Source organism: Anomaloglossus baeobatrachus, chromosome 1 (genome assembly GCF_048569485.1).
Source record: "Anomaloglossus baeobatrachus isolate aAnoBae1 chromosome 1, aAnoBae1.hap1, whole genome shotgun sequence".
NCBI lineage: Eukaryota > Metazoa > Chordata > Amphibia > Anura > Aromobatidae > Anomaloglossus > Anomaloglossus baeobatrachus.
The window spans coordinates 151,655,561-151,678,618 of NC_134353.1; the positions used below are offsets into that span (position 1 = coordinate 151,655,561).

The 23,058-nt window shown below is 45.7% G+C and overlaps 1 protein-coding gene across 1 annotated transcript in view; it reads right to left on the bottom strand.

The window, feature by feature from the left end:
* Positions 1–23,058, bottom strand: part of SNX25 (sorting nexin 25) — a 300,594-nt gene that overhangs the window by 52,272 nt on the left and 225,264 nt on the right. The window contains exons 8-10 of the mRNA XM_075347132.1: positions 13,859–13,990; positions 8,004–8,276; positions 5,215–5,379 (exon numbers count right to left, since the gene is read on the bottom strand). Of these exons, the coding sequence (XP_075203247.1) occupies positions 5,215–5,379; positions 8,004–8,276; positions 13,859–13,990 (570 nt within the window). The remainder of the gene's footprint in view (positions 1–5,214; positions 5,380–8,003; positions 8,277–13,858; positions 13,991–23,058) is intronic.

Below are 23,058 nucleotides of genomic sequence, written 5' to 3' on the forward strand. Positions count from 1 at the left end.
GTTATATTTGCAAGGTGGGGAAAGGGAGTGTCGATTTTGTGGTACCAACTGTGATTCTAGTGTCGAACATCTCGTCTTCCTTGATGCAGGGGCCCATAGGGGAGGGAGTAGTAAAAGCAGAATACCCAGGTAAACATGATACAGATAACTACGTGGAATGTTAAAGGGCTGAGATCACCTAACAAACGAGCAATGATATTGAGACATCTGAAAAGACTAAAGACAGACATTGCCTTATTACAGGAAACCCACTTGGGGGGGGAGGACTTTTTCCGCATGAAGAAACATTGGGTGGGCACCGTTTACGGGGCAGCGGCACAAGGTAGAAAAGCGGGCACTATGATTCTAATAAATAAACAATTCAGTCATGAGGTAGTGGCACACGAGGCAGACGACCATGGAAGGTGGCAGCACTTAACAATCGTTAGTCCAGCGGGTAAACTCAGTATTTATAATGTCTATGGCCCAAATTCACAACAAATCACATTTCATGATGACATAAAGGCCACCATATTAGCAGATGGGGAGGCTAACATTATAGTGGGAGGCGATTTTAACACTGTCCCAGACTCAGCTGAAGATAGGAGGAGGGGCGAGGAGGGGACAGCTAATGTGGGCAGGAGTTTAGACAATAGGGATGTAACATTAGAAGACGTAGGACTGAAAGACATCTGGAGACTAACTCACCCACATGACAGAGAGTATACACATTTCTCTCACCCTCATGATAGCTGGTCACGTATTGATCAGTTCTGGATCTCGCAAGACTTACTGAGTGGAACGCAGGATTGTGTGATAGAGAATATGGTGATCTCTGATCATAGTCCGGTGAGATTGGGCATTAGAGAGAAATTCAGGAGAGGTACAGATATCATATGGAGATTCCCATCGTTCCTTCTCAGGCAAGATAATTTCCATAAGGTGCTACAGGAGTGGTGGGGAGAATTCGCAGAGGACAATAAGGAACATAGAGAGTCCCCAGTGATATTTTGGGAAACGGCAAAAGCGGTCCTAAGGGGCCGTCTGGTGGGGTACGCAGCCATGATCAAACGGAAAGCCAATGAGAATTATAATTTCCATAGTGAAGCAGTACGGGTAGCATATACAAATTATGTGACAAATAGATCTCCCATGACAAAAGGCAGATGGTTGGAGGCAAAAGAGGGATTTGACGAATGGGCCAAAAAAAAGGAACAACTATTCTGGTCGCACAAGGAGGTTGACTTACATAGGTTTGGCAACAAGGCGGGAAGGATGTTGGCCAATCTGGCAAGGGGCAGCAGAAAGATGACAGTGATCTCTAAACTGAAAACAAAGGGGGGAGAGGTGACTACGGATCCTAAGGACATTAATAAACTGTTGGGAGATTACTATAGAAAATTATATGGGTCAGGGAATAACGACATGACTGATGAGGCAGAGTGGCTAAGACAAGCCCAAATGCCTAGCTTGACGGAGGAAGATTTGAGTGCCTTAAACGCAGATATCACAGTAGAGGAGGTGACGAGAACAATTGGGGAGCTTAACACCAACAAGGCACCGGGACCTGACGGTTTCAATAGTGAATTCTATAAGGCTCTGAAGGATCTGATCTCGCCGGATCTAACCTCAGTCTTTAATGCTTTCCTGGGAGGGGCGGAAATACCCAAAAATTCCAACATAGCATATATTAAATTACTCCCCAAGGGAACCAAGGACCTGGATGATCCCTCTAGTTATAGACCTATATCGCTCATAAATCAGGATTTAAAAATTATGTCCAAGATCATGGCTAATAGACTGGCCGAGATCTTACCTAGGATCATTACGAATCACCAGGTGGGGTTTATTAAGGGGAGAAATGCCGTTACCAATATCCGAAAGACAATTCTAGTGGTAGACGCGGTTAGACTGGGTCTCACTGAGGGAGGGGCTAGACCTGCCCTAGTTACACTTGACGCAGAAAAAGCGTTTGATAATGTAAATTGGGGGTGGTTAGACAGGGTAATGGAGGCCATAGGGATTGTAGGCAAGATGAGACTTTACATTAGAAACCTTTATGCCAACTCGGGAGCTAGGGTACACACTCCGGGCTTTCTATCAGACGTGTTCCCTTTGATGAAGGGAACAAGACAGGGCTGCCCATTATCTCCTCTTTTATTCAACCTGGCAATCGAGCCGTTGTCAAGAATACTACAGGGACAAAATAGCTTTAAAGGAATCAAGATAAGGGGTTCAGAAGTAAAGACAGCGCTTTTTGCTGATGACATCATACTTTATATGGGGGACCCCGGTGCGGATTTGCCACAGACTCTTGCCTTGATTGAAAAATTTGGCTCATTCTCCGGTTTCAAACTGAACAAAAAAAAATGCGAGATCATGTTCCTAAAGGGGCATCATGGGACAATGGGGGGACAAATAAGGGATGGCTGTCTATGTGGAATTCCTATAGCACAATCTTCAATTAAATACCTGGGAGTGCATATAGGAAGATCGGTGGAAACAATCTATAACTTGAATTATGGACCGCTAATCAGGAAAATTACAGTTCAATTAAAGGGATGGAAAGGTCTGCCACTTCCATTACTGGCAAGATGCCACCTGATAAAAATGATGAGCTTTCCTAGGCTGCTGTATCCCTTCCAGACAATCCCGCTATTGCTAAAACTAAAGGATGTGAATAAGCTCAACTCCGCGTATACAGAATTTCTGTGGAGGGGAAGGAAACCCAGAATAAAGCTGCGTACGCTGATGAAGTCAGCAGAGGAGGGAGGTCTAAACTTTCCAGATGTCCAAGGGTATAATCTTGTATGTATCATGAGGCATGTAATTGATTGGGTGAGAGGAACGAGTAGGCACTCAGATCATGCGATGGAAACTAAATATGCGTCACCGTGGGATCTGACGTCCATTCTGCACTCCCCACTATCCAGGGTTGAAGGGCACATAAGGAACTCAATTATATTCCGAGACACCATGCTAACATGGAAGTCGGCAAGGAAAAAACTGGGGCTCTCATGGAAAGTGTCCAAGTACTTGAACCCCTGGGCATTCCCAAATTTTCCCCTGGGACGAGAAAACAAGCTATTTACTAGATGGAAAGAGAGGGGAGTCAGGAGAATGATAGATGTTATGAATGTGGAGGACAGGAGGTGGATGACAGGTCGGGAAGTGTTGGATAAGTACAACCTTAATAGCTCACATGTCATCCAGTATGAACAATTGAAACATGGAATAATAGGAGACCTGGGTGTGGTTGGAAGAGAGCTGAACAGAAGTTCGATTGATGAGTTACTGGAATGTGATGTAACAAGTATAAATGTCTCTAAAATTTATCGATCGCTAAGGGGGGTGCTTATCTCACGGGAGGATAGTCGGACTTTAAAAGCGTGGGGGAAACAATTGGGAAGGGAAGAAGTGGTGGATGATATACTGAGAGGATGGGTACAAGTGCGGAAACATATTACCAATGAGAGATGGAGAGACACTCAATTCAGAATTCTACATAGGGCCATTATAGGTTTCAACATACCAGGTAGGGATAGGTGGTGTCCTAAGTGTCAAAAAGAAAAAACGGATATGCTGCATGGGCTATGGGAATGTGAGACAATCGCTAGGTTCTGGAACCAAGTCAGACTATTTGCCCAGTCAACATGGGGAATTTTCAGCAAACTAGACTTAATGGTGTGGATTTTCCACTCCTTTGAGGGAGGAGTAGGAGGAGGACCGAACACGCCGGAAAAGAGGAAATACGCAATAATGCATGACATAGCCATGATAGCTAAGCGTTGCATCTTAAAACACTGGATTCAAAGGGAGGGCCCATCCATAAAGGAGGTTGTGGGCGAACTACACAACCTTCTGAGGTGGGAAAAACTAGAAGCGGAGAGGGATAAAGATGGGTTGACAGCCAAGTTTTTTGTGAGATGGAGACATTTTATTGAAAGCCAATTCACACAGGGAGAAATAATTAACCTGATGGCACCTTTTGTTCACTCGGAGTGGTATATCCTGAGCGATATCCAGGACAGCCTGGGTAAACTGAGAATCACCTAGGAGGGGGCTCTGGCGGGAGGGGGAGACGAGACGGTTGGGAATACCAAGACACGCTAGCAAAATTGAAATCATTCAGGGACGACACAGAGATTTAACGAATTGTATTGCATATGTTATATTATATTTCATTACCTATGTTTTGGTTTAATGTTACTGTATACTATCTTAAATCGAACAGCAACATGGAACTCCAAATTGGGGTATCACCCACCTCTATGTCACATTTTGTCAGACGAATGTTCTTCTTTTGCAATGATACTTGTCATGTTTTTACAAATTTGAAAAATCAATAAAAAACGTTTTGGAAAAAAAAAACAAAACAAAAAATATAAAAACACAAAACTAAAAACAACAATTTGGCTTATCCTGGAAGCCCAAAATAACCAAAACCTGAACCAATTCATATTTTATGCCTTAAAAAAAGTTTAACAAATTATCCCACAATAGAACGTTAGATTCCTCTGTTGGATCAGGGGTAGATATTATTGTCGCTCAGTGTCACTGCATGTTAGTTTATGGACCATAAAACACTTTATAGAGTTGCCCTAGCACCACAACAAGGTGAGAGTATCCCCATATATTGGTCTGATGACATTTCTGCTGCTCCTATCTCACACCAAGACAGTGCCCGTTTTCACATCCATAGTGTTTATATCTGTGTCCAAAAGTGGAGATTTTGTTGTGAAATGCTGTTAAACTTAAAGGGAATCTGTCACCAGGTTTTTGACAACTAATCTGAGAGCAGCATAATGTGGAGACAGAGACCCTGATTCCAGCAATGTGTCACTTACTGGGCTGCTTAGTGTAGATTTGATAATATCCTGCTGATTAAACAGTGATTTTTATCATCAAAGCACTACATGGCATGCTGCAGGTAGTCCAGAATATTCATGAGCTCTGTATAACTGCTAGATCTGCAGCAGCAAAAAAAACCCCAAAAAAACCCCAAAACCTGATTTTATCAAAAGGACAGCAAACAGCTCAGTGAGTGACACATCGCTGGAATCAGGGTCTGTCTCTACATTATGCTGCACTCAGATGAGGTAGCATAAACCTGGTGACAGATTCCCTTTAATGTCCTACAGCACTAATACTACTAAAAGCATTCAGATACCATAGTGTCCTTGTGGAGATACAGTAGGGCAAAAAGAAGAAGAGCAGGTGAGGTGTAATGCGTACCTTCTTGTCAGGTTTAGGGGCATTAATAATGGAGCTGAGTGCCTGCCTCTTGTAGTCCAGTTTTTCTGTAAGCTGACGCAGTTTGTTGACAGCATAGCTCGCCTGCTCAGTGATGCCGCTGCTGCATTCATCCAGGATCCCTTCAGCACCATCACACCCCTGCAACTGAACAACAAGATGCCACAGTGACTCCAGGGAGTATAGCTTTACATCAGGCTGAAACGCCGAAAAGCCGTTCTGCCCCCGTCCGGTTCTTACGCTGCTGCAGACGCCTGCCATACTGCGATCAGGTATGGGGAGTAAGCAAGATGAACCAGACTTTATACATCTTCTATACAGTTGATGCAAACAAATTTGCAGCACCCAGCCCATAAGTCACATCAGTAATCAGTTGAGGCTGGATGGGAACCTCGAGAACCGCCTGCTACCTGACAGCATCCGCTCTTCTTTTGATTAGTCAGCCTGGCATATCATTACAGGTGTATCACACAGCAAAAAAACATTGCAGCAGACTGGTAAACTAACAGTGGAGCCACGGTTGCCATTTGGTATAACGTGGTTACCTGTGCTCCTTATGGAAGATAATGCCGCCTGACAATCAGGTGTTTACTGAGTTTAACCACTCATTTTACGCTGTCCCTTTAAACATCAGGTCAGTATTTTGCAGTTTACTGTAATGAGGTGGCCGGGATTATGGGCGTTAGGAGCAGTGAATATTCATGTTCTTTAATAGCAGCACATGTGAACCCCAATCTGGGTTCCTGTAGCGGCTGGTTGGTCACATGTTCCACTATTAAACAGAACAATTATTTACTGCTCCCCACGCCCAGAATCCTGGGTGTGTGGAGCAGTGAATATGCCAGCAGCTGATGGTGTAAGTGGGCGTGCATGACAGTAATGTCATGCACTGCGCTGCTTACACGCTGAAATCTGTGGCCGGCATGACATGCCGGCATCGGAGGACAACACTAGGGGAGTGCAGGGAAGGTGAGTAAATATGTTTGTTTGTTTTTCCTGTGTGTGGCATGATAGGGAATCATATGTACCAGGATGGGGCCACGATGGGGACATCTGTACCAGGACGGGGCCACGATGGGGACATCTGTACCAGGACGGGGCCACGATGGGGGATCATATGTACCAGGACGGGGCCACGATGGGGGATCATATGTACCAGGACGGGGCCACGATGGGGACATCTGTACCAGGACGGGGCCACGATGGGGACATCTGTACCAGGACGGGGCCACGATGGGGACATCTGTACCAGGACGGGGCCACGATGGGGACATCTGTACCAGGACGGGGCCACGATGGGGACATCTGTACCAGGACGGGGCCACGATGGGGACATCTGTACCAGGACGGGGCCACGATGGGGACATCTGTACCAGGACGGGGCCACGATGGGGACATCTGTACCAGGACGGGGCCACGATGGGGACATCTGTACCAGGACGGGGCCACGATGGGGACATCTGTACCAGGACGGGGCCACGATGGGTACATCTGTACCAGGACGGGGCCACGATGGGGACATCTGTACCAGGACGGGGCCACGATGGGGACATCTGTACCAGGACGGGGCCACGATGGGGACATCTGTACCAGGACGGGGCCACGATGGGGACATCTGTACCAGGACGGGGCCACGATGGGGACATCTGTACCAGGACGGGGCCACGATGGGGACATCTGTACCAGGACGGGGCCACGATGGGGACATCTGTACCAGGACGGGGCCACGATGGGGACATCTGTACCAGGAAGGGGCCACGATCGGGACATCTGTACCAGGACGGGGCCACGATGGGGACATCTGTACCAGGACGGGGCCACGATGGGGACATCTGTACCAGGACGGGGCCACGATGGGGACATCTGTACCAGGACGGGGCCACGATGGGGACATCTGTACCAGGACGGGGCCACGATGGGGACATCTGTACCAGGACGGGGCCACGATGGGGACATCTGTACCAGGACGGGGCCACGATGGGGACATCTGTACCAGGACGGGGCCACGATGGGGACATCTGTACCAGGACGGGGCCACGATGGGGACATCTGTACCAGGACGGGGCCACGATGAGGACATCTGTACCAGGACGGGGCCACGAAGGGGAAATCTGTACCAGGACGGGGCCACGAAGGGGAAATCTGTACCAGGACGGGGCCACGATGGGGACATCTCTACCAGGACGGGGCCACGATGGGGACATCTATACCAGGACGGGGCCATAACGGGGACATCTATACCAGGATGGGGTCATGATGGGGACATCTATTCCAGAATGGGGATGTTCTCACCTTTGAATTATGTAAAATCTGACATCAGAAGCAGAATAACACATGCCTGCGTGCTGAATTTGTTGCCCTCAAACTTACAAAGTATGAGCCAAGGTTAGACAAGTTCTCAGCAAGCAACAGCAAAAATCACAATTGTTCAAAAGCAAGGTAAATGCTTTTAAATTTCTGTTCCTCAGGTTAAATTGCCCTGTTGTACTCTGTGATAAATAATTGGGTTTTGGGTTGCAGTTTGGGCACTCTGCCTCTGAAAGGCTCTCCATCACTGTACGACAGTCTGACAGGCGTTATGTAATTGTACCGCAAATAGTATGTGTGCGTAATAAAAAAAACAAAGCGCTGTTGATTACTCCTGTGGTGGAGCAGCTCAGACAACAAATTAATAACGCAGTGATATATACGAGATAGAATCCTGACTATTACATGAATTGTAATGTGCTTTTCCCAGGGTTCGCGGTCACTGATCCTACCCATGGACTCACCGATTCATCCTTGTCATCGGAGGCACAGGAGCTGGTGGATTGGTCTTCTCCACGGATGAGTTGTTCATACAAATCGCTGACAATGAATGAGGGGTAGAACCTGTCCTTCAGAGTCTCATACACATCCGCCTGAATCTTGATGAACACTTCGATCCCCCTGTTGCCCACAAGACTCTGCTGGATCTCCTTGTAAAGTGCTTTCTCTACTTGGATTTCTCGGCTCTCCACAAAGAAGTTCTGGTAGATTTCACCCACCAATTGAGGTATTTCAGACTAGGAAGGGAAAAGAAATGTAAGGACTTTCCTGGACTGATAATGTCACAAGTGTGGCTACATAACTGATGACAAGTGACAGCCCAATAATGCTGTTGGCTAGAATCAGAAAATGTCTGAAGGAGGCCTAGTTTCTACTGTAAGTCTTGTCTATTGTGTATAAATTAAGAACTGGGATTAGAAGAAGTCTCTAAAAATTTGTTTCCGTCAACAACACTACTTTGGTGTAAGGCTGACAGTAGTGAATTGGCCCACTAGGGTAGCAGAAGGTTCCCCAGTAGGCCCAGTCTTTGACAAATCAAGACTCCTGTCTAAAAAGACAAACCAATTTGGTGCTGACTTGGGTTACAATGAGTTACCATTCCATTGAATAGATTTCTGAAAGGGAAACTGTGACCAGGTTTTTGCTACCCCATCTAAAATCAGCATGATATAAAATCAGCAAAGACCCCGATTCCAGACATCTGTCACTTACTGGGCTGATTGCTGCAGTTTTGATAAAATCCCTGTTTTATCTGCTGCAGATCTAACAGTTCTCTGAAAGCTGGCTCTGTAAATTCCCACCCACACTACTGAGTAGAAGATTTTTGTGATCACTGTGCATATGCAGAAAGCTGCCAATCAGTAGTGATGGTGGAGTTATACAGAGGTCATGGAAAATAATAAATCTCCTGCTGATAAACAGTGATTAGATCAAAACTGTAGCAAGCAGCCCAGAAAGTGACATCACTGGAATGAGGATCTGTCTCTACATCATGCAGCTCTCAGAATGGGTGGCAAAATGTCTTGGTGTGCAGCTACCCCCTTAAATTTCCGCATCCAGCATTGTCCTTTGGTTTGACTGTAGTGCTGTGTTTCTCATAACAAGTAATTACAGGTGTGGTGAGCAGCAGCCACTGACAGACAGGAGCCGGAGATCAGAGCGTCAGGTGTGGCTCTACTCTTTAGTTCCTATGAGTCTGTGGCCACCACTCACCACAGGAGGTATAGTGAGCGAGCGGCTTCAGACTTCATGCTTACCAATTACTCTGGAGATAGAAAATGACTCTGCGATGGTCCACGTACTGACCACTAATGTATAGATGTCATAGCTGTAGGACATTATGGAGAGGGTCGCGTGCCAATGCAAAATGACAATAAGCTGCTGTCTGATGCTTCAGCCGTGTGGGAAATGGTACCAGGAATCTCAAAGTGTTTGAATTTGTGTGAAATTGTGAATATCAAGAATTCTGACTCTAATCTCTGCAGATCGGTCCATTCCTTGCTAGTTACAATCAGTGCTTTTTTTGCGGCGGTACAGGCTGATACAGCGTACCAGAAAATCTGAAGAGCGCTGAGGGCCAGCACCGCTGGCTCTGTCCACATGGCTAATTTGTAAACTATACAAATTGGCCATGTGTGGAGCGGAGGCACAAGCAGAGCAGCTACTGGAGCTGCAGGACCTGCGATGATGTCACATACATGTGACTCGGGTTGGCGGAGCCATGAAGTTTTACCCAGCGGGAAAGAAGCTGGAGAAAATGGAGGAGTGTAGGGTATGTGAGAGAGGGGTGCAGAGGGCGGCAGGCTGTGCAGGGGAAAGACGTATGCAGGGGGATAGAGTGATCAGGGGTATGGAGAATTGTGAGACGAGGGGGATGGAGGATGGAAGGAGCAGGGGGATGGAGGATGGAGGGAACAGGGGGATGGAGAATGGAGGGAACAGGGGGATGGAGAATGGAGGGAACAGGGGGATGGAGAATGGAGGGAACAGGGGGATGGAGAATGGAGGGAACAGGGGGATGGAGAATGGAGGGAACAGGGGGATGGAGAATGGAGGGAACAGGGGGATGGAGGATGGAGGGAACAGGGGGATGGAGAATGGAGGGAACAGGGGGATGGAGAATGGAGGGAACAGGGGGATGGAGGATAGAGGGAACAGGGGGATGGAGAATGGAGGGAGCAGGAGGAAGAAGGATGGAGGGAACAGGGGGATGGAGGATGGAGGGAACAGGGGGATGGAGGATGGAGGGAACAGGGGGATGGAGGATGGAGGGAACAGGGGGATGGAGGATGGAGGGAACAGGGGGATGGAGGATGGAGGGAACAGGGGGATGGAGGATGGAGGGAACAGGGGGATGGAGGATGGAGGGAACAGGGGGATGGAGGATGGAGGGAACAGGGGGATGGAGGATGGAGGGAACAGGGGGATGGAAGATGGAGAGAACAGGGGGATGGAGGGAACAGGGGGATGGAGGATGGAGGGAACAGGGGGATGGAGGGAACAGGGGGATGGAGGATGGAGGGAACAGGGGGATGGAGGATGGAGGGAACAGGGGGATGGAGGATGGAGGGAACAGGGGGATGGAGGATGGAGGGAACAGGGGGATGGAGGATGGAGGGAACAGGGGGATGGAGGGAACAGGGGGATGGAGGATGGAGGGAACAGGGGGATGGAGGGAACAGGGGGATGGAGGATGGAGGGAACAGGGGGATGGAGGATGGAGGGAACAGGGGGATGGAGGGAACAGGGGGATGGAGGATGGAGGGAACAGGGGGATGGAGAATGGAGGGAGCAGGAGGAAGAAGGATGGAGGGAACAGGGGGATGGAGGATGGAGGGAACAGGGGGATGGAGGATGGAGGGAACAGGGGGATGGAGGGAACAGGGGGATGGAGGATGGAGGGAACAGGGGGATGGAGGGAACAGGGGGATGGAGGATGGAGGGAACAGGGGGATGGAGGATGGAGGGAACAGGGGGATGGAGGGAACAGGGGGATGGAGGATGGAGAGACCAGGGGAATGGAGAATGGACAGACCAGGGGGATGGGGGATGGAGGGAACAGGGGGATGGAGGATGGAGGGAACAGGGGGATGGAGAATGGAGGGAGCAGGAGGAAGAAGGATGGAGGGAACAGGGGGATGGAGGGAACAGGGGGATGGAGGATGGAGGGAACAGGGGGATGGAGGATGGAGGGAACAGGGGGATGGAGGATGGAGGGAACAGGGGGATGGAGGATGGAGGGAACAGGGGGATGGAGGATGGAGGGAACAGGGGGATGGAGGATGGAGGGAACAGGGGGATGGAGGGAACAGGGGGATGGAGGATGGAGGGAACAGGGGGATGGAGGATGGAGGGAGCAGGGGGATGGAGGATGGAGGGAACAGGGGGATGGAGGATGGAGGGAGCAGGAGGATGGAGGATGGAGGTAACAGGGGGATGGATGATGGAGGGAGCAGGAGGATGGAGGATGGAGGGAGCAGGGGGATGGAGGATGGAGGGAGCAGGGGGATGGAGGATGGAGGGAGCAGGGGGATGGAGGATGAAGGGAACAGGGGGATGGAGGATGAAGGGAACAGGGGGATGGAGGGAGCAGGGGGATGGAGGATGGAGGGAACAGGGTTCATTGAGTTTTGTTTTGTCAAACTTCTCTTAGATGGATAAAATAACGCACTATTTCTCGGTTGGTGCGGCTCTGGCACGCAAAAGACCCCGAACAGACGTGGAGACAGAAACAAATCAGATGATAGTTGAAGAACCGGTGGCCACGTTCTGCTCTATCGAACCTGCATCAGCTAGTGTTAAGGATCCTGATGAATTTGGTTAAAATTTGGCGTTTCTTATAGAATACTGCCTAGGTAAGTCGAAACCCATATTTTGCAAGTGAAAAAAAACATGATTATACAGTTTGTCATTTTTTATTTTTCTTTTGAAATCTGAATTACATAGTTTTTGATTGAAATTAGCGTACAGACTACAAAACTGAAAAATGAGACAGGGCTGCACCGTCCATTGGACAAGTTGAGCAGTTTGCTCAGGCGGCACTATATTTAGGGGGGGCAGCAATGCAGCCGAGAGGGGGGGGGGGCGGAGCTGTATAAGGACCGCAGTTTTCCGCCGCCCAGTGCCTCAACAGGTAAAAAATCGTGCACAGGATCTCCCGGCCGCCCGACAGCACCCTTCCCCGCTCCTTAATCTCGGCCGCCGGTTGACAGATTCCCCCTCCCCCGCTCCTCAATCTCGGCCACCGGCGCAGAGATGCGTACCGGCAAATATTTATTTACAAAAAAAAAGCGCTGGTTACAATGATTACTAACTGAGGATTATGGCCTATGGTTCACATGAACTCATGTGAACCTCTGACGTAAGTGCCACGACACAGGCATTAGTGTGGGGCCCGCAGCTGTGGCGTCAGAGTTTCATCCGAGTTCATTCTCCTCGAGAGGCTCTGTCTCTGTGTCACAGCTTGATTTGCAGGCACAGGAGAACGACTCCAGCCATGACCAGAAATCACCTGAGTGACAACAACGCAGATCGCACGGCACACTTCAGTCACTCGGGTGATTTGCTGTCACAGATGAAGGACTCCAGCTGTGGCAGCGGCAAACCGGAGTGACATCACCACTGATAGCACGACTCACTTCAGTTGCTGCGTGGAGTTCACAGCGAGTGAACAGTCAAGCTCTATGGCCGCTCGCTGCAAGTGTCAGATGTAGGAGTGCTGGAAGCGTCATGGGACCTCATGTGTATTATGTCAGACCTGGAGGGGTGTTTGGGTGTTAATAAAGTGGTGAAAGAGGGTGTGTTTTTTTCCAAATAAAGGAATTTCGGTTTTGTGTTTACTTACTTTCACTTACAGATTAATGATTGAGGGAGTCTCAGACGCCTGCCATGACTAATCTAGTACTTAGTGGCTGCTATGGGCTGCCATTAACTGCTTATTACCCCAGGGCATTCGGGATGAGCTGGGTAAAGTCCCAGGACTGTCGCATCTACAGAAATGGATGCGGCAATTCCGGGTGGCTGCTGGCTGATATTTTTAGGCTGTGGGGCTCCAAATAACGTGGGTCTCCCAAACCTGAGAATACCAGCCACCAGTTGTGAGGCTTTATCTTGGCAGAGTATAAAAATTGAGGGGTCCGCACTCCGGTTTCTTTTTTTTTTTTAATTTAATTTATTTATTGTACTGTACAATGTAGACCTGGCAACTGTGATTGGTTGTAGTCACAAAGCTGTCACTCAACGTGGGGGCGTGTCTGACTGCAACAAATCATAGGCGCTGGTGGGTGGGGGAAGCAGTGACTATGAGATGTGCCTAATGAGCGGCCGGCACTTACAGAAGCAGGAGAGGCCGCGGGAGCAGTGTGACAGCTGCGCCGGTGATCGGTGAGTATGAAGTGGAGAGACCGAGAGGAGACGGGAAAAAAATAAATAAATAATGGAGAAAAAGTTGGTGACCTGCATTTTTATTGACAAAAACGGATCTAATATGCAACCAAAAAGCGTTGCAAATGCACAGCTAAACATTTTGCTTGCGTTTTGGACACACCTCATTCATTTCAAAGGGTGGAAAATGTTCACAAAAAAAACGCAATGAAGAAGTGACATGCTGCTTTTTTTTAGGCAGCGATTTTGGGCAAATATTTGCCAAACAAAACGCTGTCGAAAAAAAAGCAAAGTGCGCACGGAATTTCTGATTTATTATAGAATTTGCTGGGGAAGCAAAATGCATGCATATTGTCAATGATACAGTGCAGTTTACAACGAAACCAAAACGCAACGTTGCCACATGGCCTAAATGCTCAGCCATTCCTTTATTTACCTTATTTGCATTCTTCAGGTACTCCACAGACTCCCAAAAACTGATTGGTATTCTCTTATCGATCCTTTCCATGTACGTTCTAAAGTGCTCTCGGAATGATGGGTTCGCCAGAATGTCATCAAACTGGATGATCTGAAATATCAAACATTTGTTTTGCATAAAGCAAGGATTAGATAAAAAGGAAAATATGTAGGAGATGGTCTGTGGGAAATTCTGGTGAATGAGACGTCACGCACGTTTCTGCAGAAGGGGCAGGTTTAGGGCAGGCAGAGTATGCTCATGGCCACAAAGTAAACACATTCCATCTCTCCCATTAGCCGCTGTCCTGAAGGAGACAACCCTCCACCATCTAGGAGGGTTTGGGAAGAAAGGGTTTCATACCAATACTAAATTACTATAAATTGGACAACTCTTTTTAATATCTACTAATGTAGAAATGTTACAATAAATAAATTCAAATATAAATTTAAGACATTAAATAAAAAAAAAAAAATACAAAAAGAGTAGTGTGTATAATTCATTTTTATTATTGTTGATTGCTAGCTAGCTTGACACTGCAATATTGCCCTTTCAATTTCGAGGACACCGTTCACAGCACTTTGGTGCAAACCATTGTATAAACAGCAATGCCACAGGATAAACATAACTGCTGTACTTTTCATGAAAATAAAGAGGTCCTCTGCACACATCCACATCCCGGCCATCTTCTATACATGATTCACATACAATGTTCTTCTCACCAAGTCACGCTATAAAAAGGTCAAACACCGTATATTGAGCCATTCGTCTTCATAGGGAACCCTTACAAATAAAAATGTTTAATGCACTATGTAACCTAGTAAGTTTCAGTTATTTAGGGTACATTTACACATCCGTGTGACGCGGCTTCTTTCTTGGACAGCACATGGATCCATAATCAGTCATCCATTCACACATTTCACAAGGGGCTGCTGATAAGTCTTTGGCTTTGTGATCTTTTTTTGTGATTTTTTTTGTTTCTATGGTAAAGAATGTTACATCACATGAACGCCTTATGTGTCTAATATATGTTTTTAAAATGGTGTTTGTTGCTTATGGCAACATTGTTCTACGCACGCAGGAAAACAAAATGGTGGAGTTTAATGCGATATTCACAGCAACTGAGAGCAGAGGAGTGATAAAATTCTTGTTTCTGCAAGGAAAGTCCTCAAAGGATATTCATGGTGATATGTCGCAGAGATTTGGGGGCTCAATGCCCTTCATATCCCACAGATAAGAACTGGGTTGCCAAATTTAAAACAGACCACTTCAGCACCAATGATGAGGAACGTCCTGGACGACCGAGAGTGGTTGTTGTTTCGGGGATCTTCGATACTGTGCACAACCTCAAACTGGAGAATCGATGAATTTCAGCTAAAGCAATAGCAGACATCATGGGGATTTCCTCTGAAAGTGTTTGTATCCATGAATATTTGGACATGAGGAAACTATCTGCAAAGTGGGTCCCCAAATGTCTGACAACAGATCAGAAAAGCATGTGAGCGAAAACCTCCAGGTCCATTTGTCAGCGTTTCTGGACTAATAAGAACTTCCTGGGTCAACTGGTCACTATGGAGGAGACCTGGATTTATTTGTATGACCCTGAAAACAAGGAGCAGTCAAAAAAGAGTGAAGGCACAGTGGTTCCCCTCATCCAAAGAAGTTCAGGCTGCAAAAATCAGCCACTAATGATTGCGGTGATGGCGGTCTGTGTTCTAGGATAAGGAGGGAGTGCTGCTAGTGGACTACCTTCAAAAGGGTTCCATAATAAATGCAAGGTATTACATTGAGTTTTTGGACCAATTGAAGGCAGCTCTGAAGGCCAAAAGGTGTGGAAAGCTGTCCAAAGGAATAATGTTCTTGAAAGACAACGCCTCCGCTCACACTCCACAAGAGACCACGGCAAAACTGGCAGAGCTGGGCTTACAGCTGGTTGACCACCCACCTTATTCAACAGAACTAGCTCCCTCCAACTATAATCTGTTTCCAAACCTGAAAAACCACCTCAAGGGTACCAAATTTCACACAATTTCTGATGCCATGGTTGCTACGGATGCCTGGTTTGAGGCACAACTGAAATCCTTTTTACTAGGCTTACAGAATATGGAATAACTATGTAAGAAGTATGTTGACATCAGTGGGGAGTATGTGGAATAAATGTAAAGTTTCATCATCCTTGCTCGTTTCTTTCTGGGTAAAGCCAAAGACTTAGCAGCCCCTCGTATAAACTGATCCGTGCCTCCAATCTTTACGTCTCAGATTGAGTCTATTCTCATTTGTTTTGCAGATCACTTTGATCCATTTTAGTCTATGATGATACTTATAAAATAGATAAACATGGAAGGCAGACTATCCACTACAATGCTCCATCCATTTTTTTTACTGATCTAGTATTAGGAGTTAATGAATAAAAGTTCATACCAGATCCCACACAATATTTTTAAGGCATCCAATTTTACAGATATATTTCCATAAAATCCAGAGACACTATGTACATAATAACCCTAACCCTTAAAGCACCACGTCAGAGGTTTTTTTTATTGCACTGCTGGAGTATCGCTTTAAATATAAGTGCCCTGAACCCTGTCATATGCTCACCTTCTGGTGGCTTCAGCTTTTTTCCTGGTCTCCAGTGATCTGACAGCTGCTCCAGTGTTTGCTGGAATGCACCGTAGGTCACACCTCAATACATCTCTATGAGAGCCTCATTCTGGCCTCGTTGTGGCTCTCAGAGATGCAATTGGAGCTTGTAACATAACTTCCAGGCAGTCTAAAGTTACAGAAACAAGATGGTGCTGCGGGACCGGAGCAGCTTAGGTAAAAAGGTGAAGCTGCTGGAAGGGGAGTATATGACAGGGGCTTAACTTTAAAGTACCACTCCAGCGCCTTAAATTAAAAAAAAAAAAAAAAAAAAAATATATATATATATTTATTTTTTTTTAAATTTAAAAAAAAACAAGCAAAACACCGGAGTGGTGCTTTATTTTTTTTTTTTGTTTCTTTTTTTGTTTTTTAACAGTGATCAGTGTGGTCTCAAGGAACCCGAATCCTGGCAATCTACTTGCAGTTAAATAGAAATCAAAGTAAAAAAAAAAAAAGTTTTCATGCTCTTGAAAGCAGCGGCGGTTAAGCCACAATTAGCCATATACGCAATTCAAGAGCCAACAGCTCACTGATTTTTTTCTCTGAAATCGCTGTCAAGTAACATTTTGAACCCTTATACTATGCGTAAGTGACAGTCCATCCCCTAAAAAGAAATGTCATAACAAAAACTGCTGCAGAAGCTGGCATGGCTAGGGTAAAAACGCAAAAATTGCAACATTTTTGCACAACTTCATGTAGCGCCAAAATTTGCTACTTTTTGCACTAGCTCTGAAAACACTTTAATGGTGGTTGGGGTTTAGCTGAGGGACAGGGCTAGCACGGCCCAGCAAATTAATTCTACTTTACACCTCAAGAATGGTGTAAATTATATCACAAATGCGTATCTTACTCCAGTGGCCTCTTCATCAACACTAAAGTACAACACCCCAGTCTTAATAAATTGAAAACTTTCTAATCTACTTGGTACTGTTCCTCTAATTTCCTGTCTTTGAAAAAGTATTTATACCTTGTGAACTTTTCTATATTGTTTCATCTAACACCTACAAACTTAAATGTATTTTATTGGGATTTTATGTGATACCAACACTAAGTAGCATGTATTAAATATAAAAGGAAATTATACATAGTTTTCCAAATATTTTAAAAATATAAAGCTGAAAATAGTGGCATGCATTTGTATTCAGCCCCCTGTAGTCTGATACCATTAAAAGGGAACCTGTCACCAGAATTTTCGCTGTTATACTAAAAGAATCCCCTTCTGCAGCTCCTGGGCTGCATTCTAGAAAGGTTCATCTTGCTACTGGCTCCCCTTTCAGACCTACATAACTTTATAAAATATTACCTTTTACTATGGTAATGAGGTTTGCTGGCCCCGGGGACGGGCTGTATTTCGTCTGTTATCCCCCTCCTGCCACTGTTCGCCGTCCCCCAGTGTTCATTTACATAGATGAGGCCGCCGCCCTCATGTTCTACAGTGCTCCGGGAGTCTCGTGCATGCGCAGTGGCACTATTGAGGGACTGAGCACGGTTTTCAAAAAAGATGGGTAATATGTAACGGGGATTATAAAAATAAGCAATGACCAGCGCAAGCGCCTAACGGTACAGGCAGAGGTAAAAGCGCGGGCACGAGATTATGGACGGGTACTTGGATGACGCTGGTGATGACATTCACAGCGCCGCCCATAATCTCGCGCCTGGGCAACAACATCACCGGCGCTAGCGTTATGAAAACCGTGCTCAGTTCCGCGATAGTGCCACTGCGCATGCGCGAGACTTCCAGAGCACTGTAGAAGATGAGGGCGGCGGCCTCATCTATGTAAATGAACACTGGGGGACGGTGAACAGCGGCAGGAGGGGGGATAACAGACGAAATACAGCCCGTCCCCAGGGCCAACAAACCTCATTACCATAGCAAAAGGTAATATTTTATAGTTATGTAGGTCTGAAAGGGGGGCCAGTAGCAAGATGAACCTTTATAGAATGCAGCCCATGAGCTGCAGAAGGGGATTCTTTTAGTTTAATAGCCAAAATTCTGGTGACAGGTTCCCTTTAAATAATGTCCTGAGTGACCAATTGCCTCCAGAAGTCACATATTTAGTAAACTGAGTCCACCTGTGTGTAATGTAATCTCAGTATAACTACAGCTGTTTTCTGAAGACCTCAGAAGTTTGCTTGAGAATATTAGGGATCAAAAAGCATCATGAAACCCAAGGAGCACACAAGACAAGTCTGGGAAAATATTGAGTAGAGTAGAGCAGGGATAGGTTAAAAAAGAAAAAAGCCCAAGCTCTGAATACCTCAAGAGGCACTGTTCAATCCATCATTCAAAAAAGGAAGGAGTGAAGGCTCTGTCACACACACAGATAAATCTGCGGCAGATCTGTGGTTGCAGTGAAATTGTGGACAATCAGTGCCAGGTTTGTGGCTGTGTAGAAATGGAACAATATGTCCATGATTTCACTGCAACCACAGATCTGCCAAAGATTTATCTCTGTGTGTGACGGGGCTCTAAGGCACAACTGCAAACCTACCAACACATGGCCGTCCACCTAAACAGACATCTCAAACAAGGAGAGCACTAATTAGAAAAACAGCCAAGAGGCCCATGACCACTCTGAAGGAGCTGTAGAGATCCACAGGACAAATATTATTATATGTAGTTGTAGTAATACTGCACAAATCTGCCCTCTATGGAAGAGTGGCAAGAAGAAAGCCACTTTTAAAAAACTAAGGCATAAAAAGTCCTGTTTGTAGTTTGTAATGAGCTATGTAGGGTACACAGCTACCACATCAAAAAAATGTTCTGGTCAGGTGAGACCAAAGTAGACCTTTTTGGGCTAAATACAAAACACTGAGGCGGAAAAGTACCACTGTACAACACCCTTAAAAACACCATCCCAACCATCGAACATGGTGGTGGGGATGCTTTTCTTTGGCAAGGGCCGGGAATCTGATAAGAGTTGATGGGAAGATGGATTGAGCTAAATGAAGGAAAACCTGTTAGAGGCAGCGACAGATTTGAAACTGGGGCGTAAGTTCGTTTTCCAGTAGGACACTGTCCTTAATCGTACTGCCAGAGCTACAATGGAATGGTTTCGACCAAAGCATATACATGTGTTTGAATAGACCAGTCATAGTCTAAACCTAGTTTTCATTGAGAATCTGAAGCAAGGAGGAGTAGGGCTGCACAGCTAGAATCAAGCAAAATCAAAATTAAGAGGTGAGGGTGCAAGCCTACCAAAGCCAAACATGTATAGAGAAACAAGAAGTAGGCAAGGAGCACTCAACTCACCATATAAGAACAATAATAACAAGGATTTTTAATTCAAAAATTTATTTATAAACATGAGTGCAAAACACCATAAAACCAATTAAAAACAAGGACATCTGTCCCATAGACTCAGTGCATAAATGTAAACGCTAAAGATATAATATTATAAATATAGCAGTACAATAGCAATATATGAAACAAGGATGTTACCCCATGAGCCCAATCTTATAGTGCCAAGACAATCAAACGGCAAAATACAATCATACCAGTACAGAAACAGGGAACAAGGGTATATGAATGAAGATCACAATAGCCCTGAAAGACCAATATTCCCTAATAGCAATACTGCACCCAGAAAAATATCAAAGAGGTTCAGAGGGGATAACACTTATCTTTAGAATGAAGCGTAAGTCATGGAAAGTGTCAGAAAGAGGTACCAGCCCGACGCGTGTCGCTCTACTGAGCTTCATCAGGGGAGGTAGGGAATCCAGAAAGAGAGCACACATATAAATACAGAGTATAATTAACATAATGAAGTACCGGTGTGGCAGCAAGTCAGGCTGTGTGTTCGATATCAGCATGAAGGACCAGCAGGAAGTAGGTCAGAGTGCAGCCACCAGAGGCTCCCTCCAGCCATCCGAAATAAGACAGAAATACAGCGCATGCGCGAAAAACGCCAGAACGCCAGTGATTGCGCAACCATAAACAGCTTCCCCCAGCAGCGCAATGGATGTAAATACGCATGCGCGATAGATAATACACCGTGCGCAGAGTATTATGCAGGCGCTGATGATCACAGCATCGTGCGTACATAGATGTTAGGTAGCGTCAACACATGGAGTAGCAGAGCAAAGGTAATTGTTACTATGGCACATGGATCCCTGATCAATTGAAATCGATAACAACAATTTGTCCAAGGCTATAATAGCCATGCATTTATCAATGAGACAGGTAAAGACACAACTCATCAATAAAAGGGTAAATGGACAATAACAAAATGAGACATTAGTCAGAATGATTACAAAAAGCCCCAGAACTCCGTTTTTGGAGGAAAAAAAAAAGAAACATTATATAAACAGATACCTATGTATGCATGAACGATATTAGAATATCAATAATATAAGCCATCACAAATAGAGAACACTTGTCAATGGGACAGATGTCAAACAAAAAATATATATAAACCGATATCTATATATAGATGAACTATATTAGAATATCAATAATATGAGCCATTTTCTTTTTTCTTTTCTTCTCCTCTTTTCCTTACATAACAATAATATATATAGGCATTTATACAGCACACATTCACATACTGTGGTAGATGGAACATAACTTTCACTTTGAAAAAGAAGAGAAGCAAAATAGCTTCCAAACAAAGTGGACCAGAATGTCTGCCCAAAGCATCCAGCTGTAATTGGAGATGTCCTACGGCCAATGTGTTGTTTCATAAGGGCTATAGGAAGAGAATGTCCAAATAAAAAGTCCCAATAAATAGACGGCATTCAGTGCTGAAGGAGCCAAGCCACATCCATAGTCAGTTCATCCAGCTATTCAGAGGAGATAAGAGGGACCAAGGGATCCAAGGCTTCATTGCAGAGCTAGTAGAAAGGAAAGACCCTCCAGAGAAGGGAGGGAACATAATGCCTAAACTAGAAAAAACAAACAAATAAAAAAATGAATAAAAAAAAAAACAAAAAAAAAAACGCGCCTGGGACCTACCCAAGACAGCCAGTAAAGAGGAATTCCTCATTAAGGCCCACTGGGGAAACAGAATTAAGACACCAAATCCACCGGGATTCTAGTTGTAAAAGTCGTTTGGTAGGATCCCCACCCCTAATATTAAATTTGAGGCGTTCCAGGCCCACTACTCTTAGGCCCCTAGGGCTGCCCCCATGATGTGACAAAAAATGTGACGCCACCGAGGTAAGTTTCTTACCTTTGCGCAAGTCCCCAGCTGCCAAGTTGATAGTCGAGACATGCTTCTGAATTCTCCTCCTCAGCTCCTGCGTGGTTTCTCCTACGTAAAGCCTATTACAAGGGCAAATGATGACATAAATAACGCAAGAGGTTTTGCAGTTAATAAACCCTTTTAGCCTATGTTGACTACCTGCCGTGGGGTGTGCAAAGGTGTCCTGTACAGGTCGCATATAGGGACACACATTGCAGTCCCCACAAGGGTAGGAGCCAACATAGGCAAAGCCATGCCCCAACCGATGGGTGGGCCTGACAAAATGGCTACTAACCAGCTTATCACTGAGACTCGGAGCCTTTTTAGCCGTTATTAGAGGTTTCTCCCCAATCAGATCAGATACTCTTGGATCGATCTTGAGAATCCTCCAGTGATCCGAGATTATTCTGCCAAATCTGTCCCACTGGTTGTGAAAATTAGTAGTTAACCGTAGATGCTGGTCCTCAGATCGTATTTTTCGTTCAAGAAGGGATTCCGGAGTCTGCGAGCTAGCTCTTTTCAGAGTTCTGGATAAAGGCCTTTTGGGGTACCCCCGTTGGGTGAACCGCATGGTGAGATCCTCTGCTTGTATTTGAAAGTCATTGTTATCCGTACAATTTCTCCTAACCCTAAGAAACTGACCGACAGGTATTCCCAATTTAAGATGGCGAGGATGGAAACTAGTAAACTGCAAAAGTCCATTAGTCGCAGTAGGCTTGCGATACAAACTAGTACGTAGATGCTGGTCCACCACAGATAATGATAAGTCCAAGAAAGTGCCGCCTGTTGATGAGATACAAGATGTCAAGAAGATATTCAGGGAGTTGTCATTCTAAGAGGTGATTGAAGTCTCTACACTCCACTTCAGACCCATTCCAAAGAAACATCACATCATCAATAAACCTGAACCAGCCGAGGATATGTGAGGTAAATGAGTCAGATGGATAGACAATCAGGTCCTCCCACCACCCAAGAAAAGGGTTAGCCACCGAGGGTGCACATTTGGCACCCATTGCCACGCCAGATACTTGCCGATAGAAAGCCCCATCGAAGGTGAAGTAGTTGTGTGAGAGCACGAACTGTAAAAGATCAATGAGAAAAGAGTCATGAAACCTATCCGTAAAATCCTTCCGATGCAAGAAATAACCCACTGCTTGGAGACAGTCCCGATGGGAGATGTTCGAATAAAGGGATTCCTCATCACAGGTGACAATCAAAGTGCCCTCAGGGAGGACAAGGTCCTTGATGTTGGTAATAAAGTGAGTGGAATCCCTAATATAAGAAGAAAGGGACTGCACCAGGGGTTGTAAGAAGAATTCCAGATAGGAACACGCCTTCTCACAAACTACCCATACC